The 16,737-nt window shown below is 38.9% G+C and overlaps 1 protein-coding gene and 1 long non-coding RNA gene across 2 annotated transcripts in view; one reads left to right on the forward strand and one right to left on the reverse strand.

Moving 5' to 3' along the window:
* The window catches only part of LOC133557983 (uncharacterized), a 47,487-nt gene extending 41,837 nt beyond the window's left edge, over nt 1–5,650 (forward strand). Inside the window, exons 2-4 of the long non-coding RNA XR_009807879.1 lie at nt 1,965–2,060; nt 5,333–5,405; nt 5,493–5,650. This is a non-coding gene — a long non-coding RNA (uncharacterized LOC133557983). The remainder of the gene's footprint in view (nt 1–1,964; nt 2,061–5,332; nt 5,406–5,492) is intronic.
* antxr1c (ANTXR cell adhesion molecule 1c) overlaps nt 1–16,737 on the reverse strand; it is an 80,835-nt gene that overhangs the window by 19,353 nt on the left and 44,745 nt on the right. Inside the window, exons 12-17 of the mRNA XM_061909012.1 lie at nt 9,475–9,553; nt 5,483–5,578; nt 5,331–5,369; nt 3,270–3,368; nt 3,030–3,194; nt 722–802 (exon numbers count right to left, since the gene is read on the reverse strand). Coding sequence (XP_061764996.1) covers nt 722–802; nt 3,030–3,194; nt 3,270–3,368; nt 5,331–5,369; nt 5,483–5,578; nt 9,475–9,553 — 559 coding nt within the window. The remainder of the gene's footprint in view (nt 1–721; nt 803–3,029; nt 3,195–3,269; nt 3,369–5,330; nt 5,370–5,482; nt 5,579–9,474; nt 9,554–16,737) is intronic.

Raw genomic sequence — 16,737 nt, forward strand, 5'->3', positions numbered from 1 at the left:
AATACTGCTTGCGAAGACGTATTGTTCTGACTTGTGAGAAAAACGTGTTCCTGCAGGTTCTATTACATGACTCCGATTCAACAATCCAACATAAACACCAGGGATACTTGATTCCATTCTGCTGATCAAATGGAGCCTGGCAGTCACATGACCATACTCTAACTTTCAAAGTGACATATTTAGTATGTTGTGAGACAGTCCACCTCTTACGTCAATGTTTACCTAGGACAGACAGGTTGCGGTAAGTAGTAGATAATTTTTAGTTTTTAGATGTGCGTATGCTAACATTAGCCCTTTAATAATGTCATGCAGACTCTAAAATGTGCATCTATTGTGGTACTCACTCACTCACTCACTCACTCACTCACTCACTCACACACTCACACACTACAGCTCTCGTGCAATCAGAAATGATAGGCTTTTTTGAGTATTTTATTTCACGGAATACTTTCCATTATGATAACTACTTTTTTACTTTTACTTGAGTCATATTACTCTATTACCCTTACTTGAGTACTATTTTTGACTACTCTACCTACGTCTGTACGCAAGGTGTGCATAAGCATTGTATGGATAAATCATTTGAGACAAAGCTCTTATGTCACCTCGAGTGCAAAACCCAACATGAGGAGTGAAGTAGAACAATACAATGATGGCGAAATAGTGGACAATATGATTATGATGGATTATGACAGTAGTTCCATTGTGCATTGCCACTTACATGATCACCAGGCTGGGGTCTCATCAAAGACACTTGGTCATAACCCCGGCGAAACAGTGCCCAGATAGCATCCAGTTTACCCTAAACGAAACAGAGGAGAACAAAATGGAAGTTTAATAGCTGGACCTGCTTTAAAAAAGTATATTTGAGACTTGTTTGTACTGGGTCAATCTCAGGCTTTAAATCTATTTGAGATCATGGTTATTGTCAACTACAATAAGGCCTAAAACATCAAAGCAATTATATGTAGTGACATAGGCCTCCTGTTGTTTGCTAAGGCTCTATTAATATTTGTGTTTCGGTAATGAGATCTCAGGTCCCACGGACCAGAAATAAAAAATAAGAGGTTGCATAATAAAAAAAAATCATAAACCAAGGACGAGATTGGCTAGCTTTCCAGCTTTCCTGGCTTATAATGTAATGAAACTCAAATATTCCAAAACTAAATGTTGTCTGTTTGGTGTAATACATTGCTTAATTTTCTTATGATTTCACTAAAAACCTGTTAAAAAAAATATCCTTTTAAAGAGAGTTGTTGCTACTCTCAGTTGGGAACGCTCCATGCACCAAAAAGACTGGCCAGCAATACAATTACAACAAAAAGCATGAAGAAGTAACAACTATGTAAGAAAAAATGTGTCTACGAACATGTGCACTAGCCTATACCCTGATCACGAGTACAATAGTAAATCAGGATTCAAGTGCCCCAGCTTTTGAGGTTTTCGGGATAAGAGCTGTCTCTCGGCTAATTGTTATGCTGCTAGTTGGCGTGGCGAATGCCACAGTGAACTGTAAGATTGGACCAAAACATCAGGTCTCTGACTCGCATGGCATTAACTTTTGGCTCAAGAGCAACATAACCAGCACTGCTACTCTGCACCATACCGTAGCAGAATGAGTCAAACACTAGCCAACGGTCAAAATAATCTTCAAACGGCAGACATTTGACCATGAAAATATTGAGAAGCTGCTGATTGTGTGTTTGACGGATATCTACTTTCAGTAAATATCGTAAAAGTCTACTCTCCAAGGGAAATTGCTTTCACATTACTTCATAAAAGTATTGTAGTTTTGAGTAATACATACAAATTATATTGTTTTTATACAATATTTATTATCAAAAAGTTTTTTATTTTTTTAAAGGCATGTTAAATGTTAATATTGTGGTGTTTTGTGGGAGGGGCAAGCTAGGATATAAATTATTTGAATTAATTTTAATGGGCAACTCTCTTTTTCAATACAGGTTTTTAAAGATACAAGCTGCGTCACAGAAGCAATCAAATTTGGATCCTGAGGTACTAGAAATTAAGACAACCCATCATTGTTGACGGTTTACAAGGTAAATAACTACTTCTTTATATTCCAGTCAATACAGTTTTTTCTTTTCCTGGCACTGAATGGGTGCATGGTGTCAATTAGAGTTGAGGCCACTATTTGAGGAAATACGTTCATACTATCATAGCAATAACTGGGACTGTTGCATTTGAAAGAAATCTCTTGAAAATATGCTAAAGCACAAGTATAATATTTGTGCATATTCTTGTAGCATTCTTAGATGAACAGGGGAAATTTTCTTTCCTTACATAAGTGTGTACAGTCAGCATGCATAGTGACTGGCCTTTTTCCTACCACTGACTGTGAGGAGTGTAGAGTTTCACCATGAATCACAGCAGAACCGGGGCCTGATGTGCTGCTTCATACAAAATACACAGGCTGTACAGTTCCACTAGCTGTGTGTAGAGATAACAGTAAGCGCTGCGCTACCCAATGAATGGCCGGTGTTGTTACACAGAGCGCTGTTCGTTTGCTGTAACACAATTAGAACTGGCGCCTAATCTAATAAGGCTGCAGTGTTTGGAGTAGATGTTAGTATATTTCTTTAGATGTGTCAAAAGTCTTGTGTTGAGAAAAAATGCAGCTATAATTATGAAACTTTCAGCCTCTCTGCCTGTCTCATTTCAGTCAAACTGGCTGGCAAGCACTCAAAAATGCACTGGGGAAAAAGCTGTAACATGGCAGACTTGTAAGCTCCAGGGAAGCTGTTATTTTGTTTGTGGAAAGTATAGATGCTTGTAGAGAGAGTATGTTGAATACTATGGTCATGCAGTTGTATACATAAACACTTAAAATAAGTAAATAAACGGCTACTTGTAGAAAAATACGCTTTCCAACATAAGGCACGTGCAGGTACTGACTTCTGACTATACTGGAGCCTCTTTCTACATTGCACAGTGTACTGAGATTGTCCTGAGGCTATCCTAACAGTATGAAGAGAAGCAGAGTTGTGGACAATGAAGGAATTCTTTACCCGGATGGGTGTGTACCACTTCCGGTTCTGAGGCGCCTTTTTGGGAGATTTCTTTGGTTTTGGCTCGAAGGGTTCGTATTCCTGTTCTGGCATTTTCACCACAGCATTCTTCGGTTTCTCCAACTTTGCCCCTTCTTCAGTGGAGCCCTTACCGCCCCATCGCACCTTTTTAAACACATATATTTTTTTTATCAGGCTACGTTCGTATAGTTTGTTAACATGCATTTGTCCTCTTGTCACCTCCATTCTTTTAATGCCTCCGATTCCTCTTCCTCCATAATATGAAGCATCTACAGTGGGCCACTTCTTCTTTGGTAGACCATCTTCATCATCTGATTCCTATAAAATAAGTAGATACACATTTTTGTATAACATATACAATTGCACGTGCATTTTTATACGTACTTTTTGGAAAAGTGGTGCATTGGCCACGGAAGAATCCATTACATTTTAAAGAATGTACTTTTACATTTTAATTTGTGACTCTGGTTCAGTAAAACGGGGATTCATATGGCCCCATTTGTCATGGTTTACCTGACACATGAAACGTGACGAATTGGGGGATGCACTATCCACTTTAGCCGCCAGATGGCAGTAGAGTGTTGGATATCTTAAAATGTGTTTTGTGGCAATTCCAACCTTGACCACAGCGTCAGTTTCTATGTAGATTGGCGCTATCCATCAATTTCAGCAGACTGCATTGCAAAGTGATTAACCTCCCACCTTCCTCCCATGTGAGATCCATCCAGGAATGGGGCCATATGAACCCCTTCCCTGATGTACAGTACGTCAATCTCAATTAACTGTACCAGGATGTAGATATATATATCTTGAAGTCATCAACGCATTTTTTTTTTTCCAGACACAGTCGACAATACACTTCATTAACATGTAGATTTACCCGGTCACAACATTATGAACACATGCACACTCTCTGATTATACAGAGTGCGTCAAAAAAGCTGTTTTAGCAGCATTTATGTCACACGTCATTGTTATTATGCACGTGTCATGATTAGATGAAAATAATACTTTATCCACATTTTTTTTTCTTTCCTCTTGGCCTAAGCGGAGGGGGGAGGTGCTCCCCCGCTGACTGAGGGCTTGACTTAAAGGGGTTGTACATGGTGATTCGAAAATAATGCGCCCAAATCTTCACACATTTATTCAGTTCCAAACCATTGTAATAGACTGAATTCATTTCGTACAGGAGTTATCCAAGTTTTTTTGTGCTACAATTTCACCGTTGTGGTCATGTAATCCTTTTGGCTCCGTTCAATTGTAAGAAGACCATGTGGTCACATACACCTGTACTTGCCAACCTTGAGACCTCTGAATTCGGGAGATGGGGGCGGGGGTAGCGGTGGTGTATATATTTTCAAGTTTTACTTATACAAACGTTTGTAGGTATTATTGTACGGTCTAACAAGAATCAAGACGAAGGAAATATTCAGCGTTTGTAAAAATAAAAAGGTACCTGTGATGAATTTAGCTTTTTGTTTTTCTTGTTACATTTTTGGATACACATGGTAAACAATGCCGACGCGTCAAATCATGAAGTTCATGCATTTTGTGGTGAGCTTGCATGCAGTGGTGGATGTATCTGTTTGCAGGGTTTAGTGATCTGGCTATGTACTTACACTAAAGAGGCCCTATTATATGCAAAATACATTTTAATTAACCACTTCGAACCTGTTTTTGTGTATGATGGATCCCCATACGTCACGAAAAATGTCAGTTTGAAATCAGTTTGAACATCAAATATGTTGTCTTTGTAGCATATTCAACTGAATATGGGTTGAAAATTATTTGCAAATCATTGTATTCCGTTTATATTTACATCTAACACAATTTACCAACTCATATGGAAACGGGGTTTGTAATTTATTCCGCATTTTCCATCGGTATCTAATCTATACGTGGTGTTGGGTTGTGTTGTTTTTGTTAGCAATGAGCGTACAACAGCAAACATGAAATATGGGAAATTTGTACATATCTTCCTCTGCACCGATTGAAAGCAGCGATTGTAACATACTTGAAACATACTTCACATTCAAAGCTAAAGGGTGCAGAATAAGCAACAAGGCAGAAAAGTCCATAAATTTGAATAATTGTTCACAGGAAGCGACAAATATATTTGTGGCTGTCCAACTGTATTTGTGGCGAGCCGCCACAAATAATTACATGCATGAGAAACACTGTTCTTACTGAGCAAAACACCCATTATATCCACAATATCCAAGTAGAAAGCATTAGGTGTGATACTGTATTCTGTTTTTAGTGAGTTTTTTTTCCAACTTACAGGCTCAGGAGGAGGAGGAGGAGGAGGTTCTTTGATCACCTAGAAAAAAGCACCAGAAATGACACATTCATAGAGGTAGAAACAACAGGATTCAAAAGGATCAAAGAGTTGGTGTTTTGAAAATTTTTAGAAGAACCTTTTATTGTTCTTACCACTGTGCAGCAGAGAGGCCAGAACCACCACATGAGAAGCAAGGCTAACAGGAGAAACAACACCAGCAGGGTGATGAGGAGAATAGTGCCATCAAACTGTGAAGACATGGGGCAGTGTATAAAACATCAATACAAACCACAACACCATCAGTGATAATTAAAGTTACTCAGAGGTCTAATGTTTGGACTCCAAGCTGTGACTTAATAGAGTTAGACCAAGAAGGTGGAGGTATGTTTTCAAGTCATAAGAGTCAAGAGTACAAAAGCATAACTTTAATGATAAGCCACTTTAACCTTAACGCAGGGGTCGGCAAACCAAAATGTTGAAAGAGCCATATTGGACCGAAAATACAAACAAAAAAATCTGTCTGCAACTGCAAACAATTAAAAGCCTTGTATAAGTGTTATAATGAAGACAACACGTGATGTAAGTGTCTATATTAGCTATATTAGCCTACTATCAAAATGACCGTGTCATAGGCTTACGCAAATCTTAGTTGACAGAAATGTTGAAATGTAATATTTATATTACACATTTTTACAACGTTTGAAATCATTAGTAAAATGGAGGCTTCTCAGAGGGTGAGATAACTCTTGGAAATGACTAACTTAGGTATGCCAAGGTTATAGATGTGAGTCCAAGTTAAAGGAAATGGCAGACTGTCTTCTTGTAATGGATTTATTATTATAATTATTATGTTTTATTTATTTATGATTTTTTTGGGGAAAATGTATTCTATCTAACAAAACAATACACAGCAATACCATAACAATGCAATCTAATTCCAAAACCAAACCCGACCAAGCAACACTCAGAACAGCAACAATAAACAGAGCAATTGAGAGGACATACAAACACGACATAGAACAATCCAAAAGTAGGGAAACAAAATAGAATATTAACAACAGTATCAATACCAGTATCAATTTCACCATAGCAGTGATTAAAAATCCCTCATTGACATTATAATTAGACATTTATAAAAAATGAAAAAATAAATTTTTTTAATAAAAATGATTCTAATGGTTTTATTAGCAAGCTGGGTAACGTTTGCGGTGGTCTGGAACAACATACAAACAACTTTCAAAAATGCAGCCAATTTTATATATAGATAATGTGTCAGGAGACATGCAAATATAAATTGAGTTAAGAGGAATTAAAGGAAATCAAATTAGCTGAAATATACATACACACGAAGCAAAATGATTCGATATGTACATACAGCTAGCCTAAATAGCATGTTAGCATCGATTAACTTTCAGTCATTCTGTGACCAAATAAACGGTAAAGGGGTTATACTTGTATAGCACTTTTCTACCTTCAAGGTCCTCAAAGCGCTTTGACACTATTTCCTCATTCACCCATTCACACATACATTCACACGCTGATGGCGGGAGCTGCCATGCAAGACGCTAACCACGACTAATCAGGAACAAGGGTGAAGTGTCTTGCTCAAGGACACAACGGACGTGCCAAGGTTGGTAGAAGGTGGGGATTGAACCAGGAACCCTCAAGTTGCTGGCACGGCCACTCTCCCAACCGCGCCACGCCGTCCCCCTGAGTATCGCTCCACACGAGTCAATAACATCAACAAAGCTAACCTTTGTGCATACACGTACAGCATAAAACGTTTGGTGGACAAAATGAGACAAAAAAGGGGTGGCATAAAACATGTGTTAGAAAGTCAGAGAAAGTTATACATGTAAATAAACTACGGTGTGTTCAAGGACCGCCCAAAATTAGTTGGACAAAACAGTGCTCGCCGAATAGTCTCTAATTACTGAAGCCTGTTTAATATAAACAGTGTGATTTCTAACAATTAAGGAGGTTTGTGTCATGTTCATCCTCTTACAGAAACCTAATTAAAACAAAAAATATATTTTTTTCCCCAATCTTTTTCCATTTTTCATACAATTTTGACAAAGCTCCAGAGAGCCACTAGGCTGGCGCTTAAGAGCTGCATTCGGTTCTAGAGCCGCGGGTTGCCAACCCCGCCTGAAAGGTAGGATCCCACACAAAGACTGCAGGGTAGAATTGCGAACCTATGACTAACTTGTCCTGCTTGCTTTACTGTTGCATAAAACTTCAATTAATCAGGAATCGGAAAGAAGCAAAAATCAAACTTTCATAAAAATAACAGGTCATTTGTGTCTTTCAACATTTAGTTTTTTTTCCTCGATGACAATCTCGAAGGCGGGCTTCCAAAACGAATCCATCACTACATTTGGGGTGAATGCCACAAGCTAAATATGGTTCCCATTACGGACCGCAGATTTGGATCAGATGTGGTTTGACTTAAGCCTATGAATCTTGCGGCAAAAGGACACGGTCTATTTATCTGAAATCAGGGGTAAGTCCGTCATTGAGAGTCAGACATTGAGATCTAATGACAGTTTCCTAGAAGGCCTTCAAATTAGTCAGTGAGTTTCACGAAAACAGTTGATTAGTTGGCAAAAGAATGAGATAATGTTGTAAAACGACTCTATTGCCTTCACATCAGGTAATTTGTGTATTCCATGACCTTGTTACCTGCGTTACAGACCTCCTACAGCGGGTGATTCATTGTTGCCATGACAGTGGCAAATTCACTTTAATTTGATGAATGAAGGAGTTAGTGCACAAGCACATGCACACACACACACACACACACACACACACACACACACACACACACACACGCACCCACACACACACACACACACACACAGTCCCATGTAATAGCAATGGTCGGTACCCCAAATTATACATTGATAAATTGCAATATTTAGCCAAAATTATTTGGTTTTGTAATAAATGAATACACAATAGAACACAGTAATGACCAATAATTATGATATTTTTTAACTGATAATATATGCAGGTATGCCCAGGATAAAATGGGGCCCTAAGCAATTTATTATTTGGGGACCCTCTGTGTTAACATCATTTTAATACTTTGGTAATCAAACTTGAATTCGATTTGATGCATGCATAGTACTAATACTAATTGTTTAATATTTGTTGTTGTTTTTTTTTACAAAATAACAATTTTAACCATCATAAAAAATACTCTTATAAACCTTCCTATCCCAACTCTGACCAGGATGTCATGACCCTCAATTAAAGTTGTTGTACAAGTATAGGTTTCCCTGTGTGGTGATATTTCCGTTCCATCACGCTTATTTTCACTTCCTGTTTGTTTTTCATTTCCTGCCAACTTTCTGACCTGAGCACTGCCTCTTTTACCTGTCTCTGATTTTCCATTATATTCTTATCAGTGATGGAGCAGGAGGCAGCTTGGAATATGTTTGTGGTAAGATTTAAAATGAAGCACCCCATTAATTGACATTTATTTGGACTTCATGCATCACGGGGCTATAAGCACAGCGTGTGATCTGTGTATAAGCAGGGAAGTCCTTGTAGGTACGAAAAAAAGAAAAAAAAAACACAATTTAGCCAACAAGTATACAAACATACAAATACAGTATTTAAATATTCCGTATTTGACTTATAATTTTACTTTTATATGAGTTTACTTTGTTCACACCTCCAATATATTGATCGACAATACCTGTTGTGATGATGACAAGTCATATATTATACATACTGTTAGCTACATTATTACGAATTAAAAAGTGGGACTATTTTGCCTGAGGAATGACTAAATAGAGACTTTTTCTGCCAACATAATATTGGTAACACTCTGTAACCGTTATAAAATTGTATATCTTAAAAACACGGCATAGTTTAAATTTGATAATATTGCAATATTTATTCCAGCTGCTTCTTTCAAACTGATTTCCCTCAAAATTATCAGGAATCTTTGTAATTATATCAACCATTACTATCCTACCTTCACCTCTCGGTCTGGAAAAAAAAAGTCTGATTAAACTAAATTGAATCCATTGGTTAACACAAAGATGACTCGGAACCGTATGCTGCAAATAAAAGATATTAAAAAACATCCGAAATGATTCCTCCAAATGAATTAGAAAAAGAAGCTTCCACTTACACACTCTGTGGTGGTGATGTGCACATTGCTGCTGATGAAAGACAGACCGTCGTTCATGCTCACTTGAAGATAAATCACCCTGAAACAAAACAAGGACAAAGCAGTGACTTTAATTTGTGCATTAGAACTTGAGGGTCCACGCCAAGCATTTTATTTTGTCTGATGTATTTTGGAATGAAGTCACTTGGTAGCAAATAACGCCATTGAGCCGCCTGACGCTGTTGGTTTCATACGAAGGCTGTAACTGACAAAGGAAGATAGAACTCAGCAATTTATAAAAAGTGCAGTCCAACCAAATTATTACTGTAGAGAATGTTCAGTTGTGTGCTGCAATACAAATAGAGGAAAATTAATCCAACTGTACAAATTGTAGGGGCAATTTTCAGGAGATGGCAGATTTATTTCTGTTAAAAGCGATTTTATACTTTTGCCAAAGCACGCTGATAATAAATAGTCAACGTCAAGACAATTTTTGCAAAAAACAAATAGAGATGATTAAGTTTCTTTCCACTTTTTAAGGATTATCGAGGCTCCTTGTTTTTTTTTTGTCCACAAGTCAACTAAGCCCTCTTGATGGCCTAAATCCTTTCATTCTTCAAAGGTGGAAAAATTATTCCACGAAATCCTAGTAACCTAAGGGGACCTCTTTGCAGTAGATTCCTAAAAACTTGCCTGAAAGGCACCCTTGAGAACCAACCACAGTCCAAATCCCTCGGTTGAGGTCTAGGTGAATGTGAAAAAAGAGGTCTGGAAGATGGAAAGCGGAGCTCATTGGTACTTTAACTTTTAACTTTAACTCATGACTGATAAACCTGTCTTAACCTTGACACTTAAGAAACTGTCTGGCTTTAAAAAGGGGGTTGAGTCTGTCGGTGGGTGAAGTTAATGAACATCAGTATGTTTACGTCATTGACAGCCAAGCACAATGAGTGAATGATCTTTGCTAACAAAAAGTCCAAATAGAATTAAATGCACATAATGGAACATGTATATATACAGTTAAGGTCAAAAGTTTACATACACTAGTAAAGAACATAATGTCATAGCAGTTTTGAGTTTCCAATCATTTCTACAACTCTTATTTTTTGGTGATAGAGTGATTGGAGCACATACTTGTTGGTCACCAAAAACATTCATGAAGTTTGGTTCTTTTATGAATTTATTATGGCTCTACTGAAAATGTTACCAAATCTGCTGGGTCAAAAGTATACATACAGCAATGTTAATGTTTGGTTACATGTCCCTTGGCAAGTTTCACTGCAATGAGGCACTTTTGGTAGCCATCCACAAGCTTCTGGTTGAATTTTTGACCACTCCTCTTGACAAAATTGGTGCAGTTCAGCTAAATCTGTGGTTTTCTGACATTGACTTGTTTCTTCAGCATTGTCCACACGTTAAAGTCAGGACTTTGGGAAGGCCATTCTAAAACCTTCATTCTAGCCTGATTTAGCCATTTCTTTACCACTTTTGACGTGTGTTTGTGGTCATTGTCACACCCAACTGCGCCCAAGACCCGACATCGGGGCTGATGATTTGAGGTTGTCCTGAAGAATTTGGAGGTAATCTTCCTTTTTCATTGTCCCATTTACTCTATGTAAAGCACCAGTGCCATTGGCTGCAAAACAGGGCCAGAGCATAATTATTCCCACCACCATGCTTGACGGTAGGATGGTGTTATTGGGATTAAAGGCCTCACCTTTTCTTCTAACATCCATCCATCCATTTTCTACCGCTTATTCCCTTTTGGGGTCGCGGGGGGCGCTGGCGCCTATCTCAGCTACAATCGGGCGGAAGGTGGCGTACACCCTGGACAAGTCGCCACCTCATCGCACGGCCAACACAGATAGACAGACAACATTCACACTCACATTCACACACTAGGGCCAATTTAGTGTTGCCAATCAACCTATCCCCAGGTGCATGTCTTTGGAAGTGGGAGGAAGCCGGCGTACCCGGAGGGAACCCACTCAGTCACGGGGAGAACATGCAAACTCCACACAGAAAGATCCCGAGCCTGGGATTGAACCCAGGACTGCAGGACCTTCGAATTGTGAGGCCGACGCACTAACCCCTCTGCCACTGTGAAGCCATCCTCCTAACATATTGCTGGTTATCGTGTCCAAACAGTTACATTTTTGTTTCATCTGACCACATTACTTTCCTCCAGAAAGTCTTATCTTTGTCCATGTGATGTCAGATGAAAACTTTTTTTAGACAAATTTGGCCTCGTAATGACGCCATGCCAGCCTCAGAGTTGAGTTCAAAACTTGGGAGACAAACATTTTTGCATCAAATACTGAATAACACAAGAGTGCTCCTGTTGTAAACAGGAACTTGGAGCACTGTAAACACATTGGCAGATCCTTGCATTGACATTTGAACCTTTCTAGCAAACATGGAACACTAGGGTCCAAACTTGTGATTTACATAACTAAAGCTTTTCTCAAGCACCCCTTTGATTACACTTATTTTTGGCAGTTACAAATGTTTTTCTTAATGTGTTTTATGTAACTAAGCTGTTCGTATAGCCTATTTACTACAGATGAAGTCATTAGTCATTTGTTAAACTTTAGTTATGTTAGTGGTGTTCCTCAAGTTTATATTTTAGGTCCTCTCTTTTTAATAATTTCGGTTATTAAACTTTAAAAAAAAGTTGCGAGAGACTCACATTTTTCCAGCTGATTCTTAAAAACAATAGAGTGCAGTCGTTTAGATGATCCCTAAGTAGATTTTTGGCTGAGGGTACTTAAAAATAGCAGAGCGCTCCTGTAAAGCCTGGTGAATACTCTCGCGTAGCGCGGCTCTCGTAGGTGACGCCGTCGTCCTCCCTCCCCCCTGCGTAGTCTCCTGTGTAGCCCATGTGCACCTCCCAAAAATTCTAGGTCTGAGTCGCTGGCGACGCAGAATGCAGCGCTGTGATTGGTCAGTTTTGGCCAGGGAGGGTCCCTGAGCACAGGCGAGCAGATTTTTGCTTGAAATGCACACATTATTGTGTGAAATCAAACAACATTGAATAAAATTTTGCATGAAAACTGATATTGTGTACTAAATATCTCTGTGTGGTCTGAAAAAAATTACTGAATGTGTGTGTTATTGGCTTATTGTGGTGTTGTTGCATCCAGAAGAAGTCACAAAGTGAAAGTACGACACTTAACTTTTATTACGAATCTTCTGCTAACAAGTTCAATTCCGACCAATTCTTTCTCATGCTGACGCGTCTTTTTCTCTCAAACAGAAGACTTCTCATTCTATGTCAATAATCTTTCATGCACGGTATATTTACAAACATTTAACAATTTTGTTTATTTACAATTACATGTTAGATATTGGACGAATATTATTACAAATTAAGCCTACTCAGTGGCCAAGTGGTTAGAGTGTCTGCCCTGAGATCGGTAGGTTGGGAGTTCAAACCCCGGCTGAGTCATACCAAAGACTATAAAAATGGGACCCATGAGGGTTAAATCACCAAAATTGATTCCCGGCTGCGGCCACCGCTGCTGCTCACTGCTCCCCTCACCTCCCAAAATGTGAACAAGGGGATGGGTCAAATTCAGAGGACAAATTTCACCACACCTAGTGTGTGTGTGACAATCATTGGTACTTTAACTTTAACAGAAGTTGCACAGTCCATCTTTACAAAAGTTTATAAAGAAAACGTCCATTGAAAGTAACTGATTAGTTCCAGTGTAGGGCAGCACTGTGGAAGAGGGGTCAGTGCATCTGCCTCAAAATACGAAGGTCCTAAGTAGTCAGGGTTCAATCCCGGGCTCGGGATCTTTCTGTGTGGAGTTTGCATGTTCTCCCCCGTGACCGCGTGGGTTCCTCCCACTTCAAAAAACATGCACCTGGGGATAGGTTGATTGGCAACACTAAATTAACCCTAGTGCGTGAATGTGAGTGTGAATGTTGTCTGTCTATCTGTGTTGGCCGTGTGATAAGTTGGCGACTTGTCCAGGGTGTAAACCGCCTTCCGCCCGATTGTAGCTGAGATAGGCACCAGCGCCCCCCGCAACCCCAGAGGGAATAAGCAGTAGAAAATGGATGGATGGATAGTTCCAGTGTAGAAAAAGTTGTTGATGTTGTGGTTCAGGAAATAAATACACAGTATCTAGTCTGCAGTTGCTCCTTCTGGAGACACTTAGTGTTTTGGAAGTGAATTACAAGTTTGGTGCCACCCCTCAAGGAAGAACTGCAAATTAAATAAGACACTGTGTGCGAACGCAAGGTAAACGACGCAAGAGTATATTCCAGCCATAACTCTGACCAAATACACAGACCAAAATCAAATGTCTACTATAGAGTGTGCTGGTTCTCTGGAATATACACAATAAGAATAATAGTAAAGGGAGAAGTCCGTCCCCCCGGTCCTTAGCTTTCTGGAAATCCATCTATTTACTACCGCTTGTCACTTAGGCCATCGCGGGGGTTGCTGGAGCCTATTTTAGCTGCATTGGGGCAACAAATAGACCAAGTATGTTAACTGACGGACAAATTAGAACGGCACTCTGTAAAGGGAAATCCTTGTTTGTTCGTTGGTATGACAACCTACTCCCTCTTGGTATACAGAGACCGCGTTAGACAATGGAACAATATCGTTTTTTGTCAGACAGAACTGGAAAAATAGTCAAGCCTTATTTTAGTTTGATTCAGAAGCAATATGCTAGCAGGCCACAGTCTGGTTCACAAAAGTCGATGTAAGAGAAAGGGATTGTAGCATTTTTTGAACTATTCTATTGTGACACAAACCTCAAATAAGTAAGATAAAGGTCCTAAAATCTGCGATGAGGTGTCGACTTGTCTAGAGTGTACATCGCCTTCCGCCCGATTGTAGCTGAGATAGGCACCAGCACCCCCCGCTTTCAGGCGATATAATTTCCTTCCATATTTACATGTTGACATGTATTGACCAAGAATAATATTTATTTGTGTAGCCTATACACAATAGGGATATAACGATTACCGATATAATAAAGCACGGTCAGCATTGCCTTGTCAAAAACAATTTTCGCTAAACTGTGATTTAAGACTGCAATTTCAAAAATCCCTGCCCAATACTTGTGTCAGAAATTAGCATGCTAATTGTTAGCTATATTAAATGCTATCATTAACACATTTAGATCTTTAAGATTAGATTTCAGTGTTTGTATTACTACTTTTTTTTAACAAATTCAACACTGCCGTGATAATAATGGTAATCATGACAAAAACCGTGATATTACATTTTCACATCCTTACATTCCTAATACATGGTAAATGCTGTCCGTTTTGGTATGTTGCAATTCATAATTTGATTTGTTCACATGGTTTTTGGGTTTTTGACTTACAGCATTTAATCATTTTATTTTCTGTTTGCCGGGTACTCCGGCTCTCTCCCCCCTCCAAAAACATGCATATGGGGATAGGTTGATTGGCAACATTAAATTGACCCTAGGGTGTGAATGTGAGTGTGAATGTTGTCTGTCTATCTGTGTTGGCCGTGTGATAAGGTGGCGACTTGTCCAGGGTGTACGCCGCCTTCCGCCCGAATGCAGCTGAGATAGGCTCCAGCGACCCCCCGCGACCCCAAAAGGGACTAGCGGTAGAAAATGGATGGATGGATGGTAGAAAATGGATGGATATTTTGTTTTCTTCTTTGAAGTCTGTAGTTTTGGAGTAAATATGTTTTCTACTGTTGTGCTTTGTCGTGCAATTAGTTTCAATTTAAAAATGTATCACTAATTGAACACAATCCAATCGTACAGTATACAGGTGTTTTTGTCTATAATCCTTAAAACTGCAGTAAATATTTGTCTTTGGTTAATTTCTTCTGTCAGAGTTAGAGATTTTGGTCAAAAATATGTCAAAGCTGTTGAGCAAAACTTAAATGTCTATGGAGTGGAGGCTGGCTCTTAGGGAGTTCAGCATATTTTACGAAGTTGGCTATTTGTAACACTTCAAACACTAAGTATGTGACAAAAAATATAAGTAAAATGGTGGAGTCAGCCTATAGTTCTTTTTAAAGGAAGTATTTGTTGACTGTACAGGTATATTTGTAAAAACATTTGCAAAAATATCGTGTGCAGTTATTTTAGTCCAAATACAGTGAAATGGCATTAAATAGTGTGGAAATTACTAGATTATGGCCTAGATTTCTCTGTCGTAAAATAATTTCTAATATGTGCTGAAAAGTTGAGAGGCAAGACATGTACAAGCACACACATGTGCCGCACATTTGGAAGACCTTGCCTGCTGTTACGCAGCTTTGATCGGGTCAACTAGACGGGAAAAGCTGGGAGCTGACACAGACAAATGCAAAAACAAAAAAAGGGACATGCATGCAGACAGACATAGAGGGTTTGTGGGCTGCGAAGCCACAGTAGCTCAGAAAGTAAAGTGGGTGGGGAGTGAGATCATATGAGTGTCAAATGGTTAGGTGTTGATGCATGAAGTGATGGAAAGTTACAGAGAATTTCAGATGAGAAGCTCTCTTCTGTGTGTTCAAGGCAGGAAAACAGAAGATTTAACGACCTCTCTGCCAATGCATCAATAATAAAAGCTTTAGAGTGCAAGTCATGACTCCAGGTTGTTGAAATGTCGTCACATTGCTGTCACATTATGGCCTTTGCAAATAAGAATGTTCCTATCAGGGTTTTGATACCGATCAGAGTTTTGGTTACCGATCAAACAATACAGATACCGATCACATTATTAACTGTAAAAAAATCTATAAATCAATTGTGAATGTAATGCCAGTTTAACAATATCACCTCAATAATTAAACTAAATCCTTATACTTTTTTTTATCACATATATTTTTTGAGCAAAACAAATTAAATAGTACACAATTAAGGACCTGCTCAGTGGAATTGTGGCTAGAGTGTCCGCCCTGAGACTGGAAGGTCGTGAGTTCAAACCCCGGCCGAGTCTTACCAAGGACTATAAAAATGGAAGCCATTGCCTCCCTGCTTGGTACTCCGCATCAAGGGTTCTAATTGGGAATTAAATCACCAAAATAAAGGGACAAGCGGTAAAAAATGGATGGATTCACCCTCCCAAGGGGTGAACATTGGGAAGGGTCAATTTCAGAGGATAATTTCACCACAACTAGTGTGTGTGTGTGACTCTCGTTGGGACTTTACTTGACTTTAAACAAAATCAAAACCTAATCTTCTACTGCTTTAAATCATTTGATTTTTGCCCTTGAAGTCCTCCTGTGCACAGGGAATTAATCCCTGACTGTGTAAACATAAAAAAACACACAACTTTTTTTTTTTAATGAAA

Source organism: Nerophis ophidion, linkage group LG08 (genome assembly GCF_033978795.1).
Source record: "Nerophis ophidion isolate RoL-2023_Sa linkage group LG08, RoL_Noph_v1.0, whole genome shotgun sequence".
NCBI classification, from domain to species: Eukaryota; Metazoa; Chordata; class Actinopteri; order Syngnathiformes; family Syngnathidae; genus Nerophis; species Nerophis ophidion.